We start from the raw sequence: 2,801 nt of genomic DNA on the forward strand, positions 1-2,801 counted from the left end.
GTTTTTTTATTTTTGTTTTTTAATCGGCAATAAGTAATTAAATTAAAAGATAAAATTTCATAATAAAACAATGCACCAGCATTAAATCAAGTACATATATACTAAGGATTTTTTTTACTTTTGGTACTAAGCATAGTAGAGACATCAATACTTATCTAGGCAGTAATAAACATATCTTGATTGATGGTAGTTTAAATGTTACGTACCACATTTTATGGTTAATTTTTTGGATTATGTAAAAATCATAACCTGATTGTAATAGAATTGAAATATCCTTAAATTGTTCTATTCTATTTATTCATTCTTTTACTCATTAAAAATATGACCAACACACTATTCAGATTCAACCCTTCTACGAAATTTTTCTTCTTAAATTTTAGAACTACTTGGATACCAAACATAGTCTATATAAAGGGAAATATCTTAGATAATTCAATGCATGCAACAAACATAGTTTCTACTGAGTTTTCATATGTTGGCAAGCTTATTCAAAAAGACAATTTTCCCAATTTAAGAGTTGGTTAAGTCTTTGATCTGTTGACCAATGCAACAACCTCTTTCCTCCCCATAATGAAGTACATCTTCTCTCCTTAAGCATCCTCAGATGGCAAAAACATAGCGAAATCACGAACAAGATCATGGTGACCCTCAAAAAGTTTTTCAACCTAGGGAAGTCCAACATATATATATATATATATATATATGATTAAGGGAATGAGAAAGAAAAAGAAATGAAGAAGAAGAAAAAAATCAATTTGTCAAAACAAATACATAGACAACACTTGCCTCATGGTATACTTCACCAACTGACATGCCATATTTGTTCCTATCAGTTAATATCTTTACAAATGCCTTGTAGGTATCATTTGTGTCTTCAAATCGATCCTGCATGAAAACAAACCAATCAAACTACCAAAATATTGAACTTGTTCAATTTAGATTAGCACACAAAGAATATCTTATATTAAAAGCATAGGTTAATAGCATGTATGTGTATATAATAAATATAGAGTGAAAGTTAACAAATTTTTTACCTTAACCTTCTGCACATATCTGATAGCATCTTCCAACTGGACTGGACCCTTAGGTAGAAGAAGGATTTCATATCCCTTTGGCAGAAAGTTGTTAAATCCATAAATGAGATCACGGTGGCCTTTAAGAAATTCCTCCACTTTTTCTACCACACTCCCAACACTCATTCTACAAAATGAACAAGATATAATAAATCAATATGTTCTAAGAAAATCAAAACTCTCTCTCTCCTAATAATACACGACAACAGAAAATGGAAGAGGTGGAGAAATGGTGATATATTATTATGTGAAGAATTGAAGGAAAAAATGTTGTTCAACTTGATCCAACCTATGAACTCTATAATCGTTTATGATCTCCAAAAACTCCACGAACTTTTCCTTGTCTTCAAATCTCATCCGCACTTCTTCTAAATATAACACGGCTTCCAATTTTTTCATGTTATTTTCACCTCTACTCATTCTTTGATATCCGAACACTGCCTCGGCATCAAAACCAAGAACAAACCAATTCAAATAATCATCATCTCAAACTTATATATGATTTCAATTTCTTCTTTTAGATGTTAGACAGTTCAAATTTTTCTTACTACCACTTGAAGAGAAGTATTATGATAATAAACAAAGCTATATTCTTATAATTTGATCCCTACAATATTTTTATATACAATTAATTACATAATTAGCAGCTAATTTTTAAACAATTAATTAAAATAATATGTTGTATATAATTCTTGGAATACCAACTTGAATAACCTTGTTTTTTTTTTTTGGAAAAGAATATAAATGAATTAAAAAGGAGACACCTTAGGGATGTCACAATCCTTATACAAAAACCACCATGTTGCTAACCAGAGTAAGAAAATCCAAATTCAAATTACACCAGTACCCATACCAGAAAGAAAAAGTTCTTGTTAAAATGTCTAACAAAGTTAAACCTGCTCATCAAAGATTTAAACAATACAATTATAGCATAGATCATATTTGGACTTCAACCACCCTACAAAAATCTTTACTCAAAAAACTTTTTGGATCAGTACCAATTCCTTCAAAGATAACCTAAAAAAAAGATACTCTAAGTGAATTATAGAATGAATAGTCGATAATTTGACTACTAATATAACCAAAACAAAATACACTAAACTTGAATCTATGAAAAGATAAGGATCTACATGTGAAAAGTACTATCCTCATAAAAAAATCCAAGTTCAACATCTTTCTTTTCCACTTACTCCTAAGCTCACCCTATTTTTGTTAACATTCACCCCTTCCCCATAAAAAAATTTAAATTAAGATTCAAGTAAAGAGAGCATACCTTTCATCACAGCCTGGAATAAGGAAAACAAGTACATCCGGAAGGAATTTGAATCCAGTTAACTCAGACAAGTATAAATTAATTCTACAAATCAATCTGATAAAAATATATATTAGAGGTACACAAACTAAAACATTAATTAATATATTAAATATTTCATTAAAAAGATTAAAGTATTTAATGCATACATGAATATTTAATTTAATGCTAATAAATACTAACTTTAAAATATTAATTAATACTTTACATTTAAAATATTAATGCATTAATAAATATAGTCAAGAAAAAACAGTTTTCTTTTCGAAAAATAGTGCTACCCATTAATGATAACTTATTAATAATAATTTTAAAAAAGTATTATATGGTTTTCAAACACTAATAGAATTTTTCATATTTCATAGGACTTCGGAAAATATACATGGAAATTCCTTATATTTTTGAATTCTTATAAGAAA

General features: G+C 28.1%; 1 protein-coding gene across 1 annotated transcript; it reads right to left on the reverse strand.

Annotated features, from left to right (window-relative positions):
• Positions 1–402: 402 nt before the first annotated feature.
• On the reverse strand, positions 403–1,500 carry LOC150028658 (paired amphipathic helix protein Sin3-like 4). Its single transcript, XM_090300680.1, has 4 exons — positions 1,363–1,500; positions 1,035–1,200; positions 787–885; positions 403–665 (listed from the first exon to the last, which is right to left on the reverse strand). Exons 1-4 carry the CDS (start codon positions 1,491–1,493, stop codon positions 591–593), a joined length of 471 nt encoding a protein of 156 aa, XP_090156806.1. The 5' UTR covers positions 1,494–1,500; the 3' UTR covers positions 403–590.
• Positions 1,501–2,801: the final 1,301 nt, after the last annotated feature.

Source organism: Phaseolus vulgaris, chromosome 3, assembly GCF_051622355.1.
Source record: "Phaseolus vulgaris cultivar YP4 chromosome 3, ASM5162235v1, whole genome shotgun sequence".
Classification (NCBI taxonomy): Eukaryota; Viridiplantae; Streptophyta; class Magnoliopsida; order Fabales; family Fabaceae; genus Phaseolus; species Phaseolus vulgaris.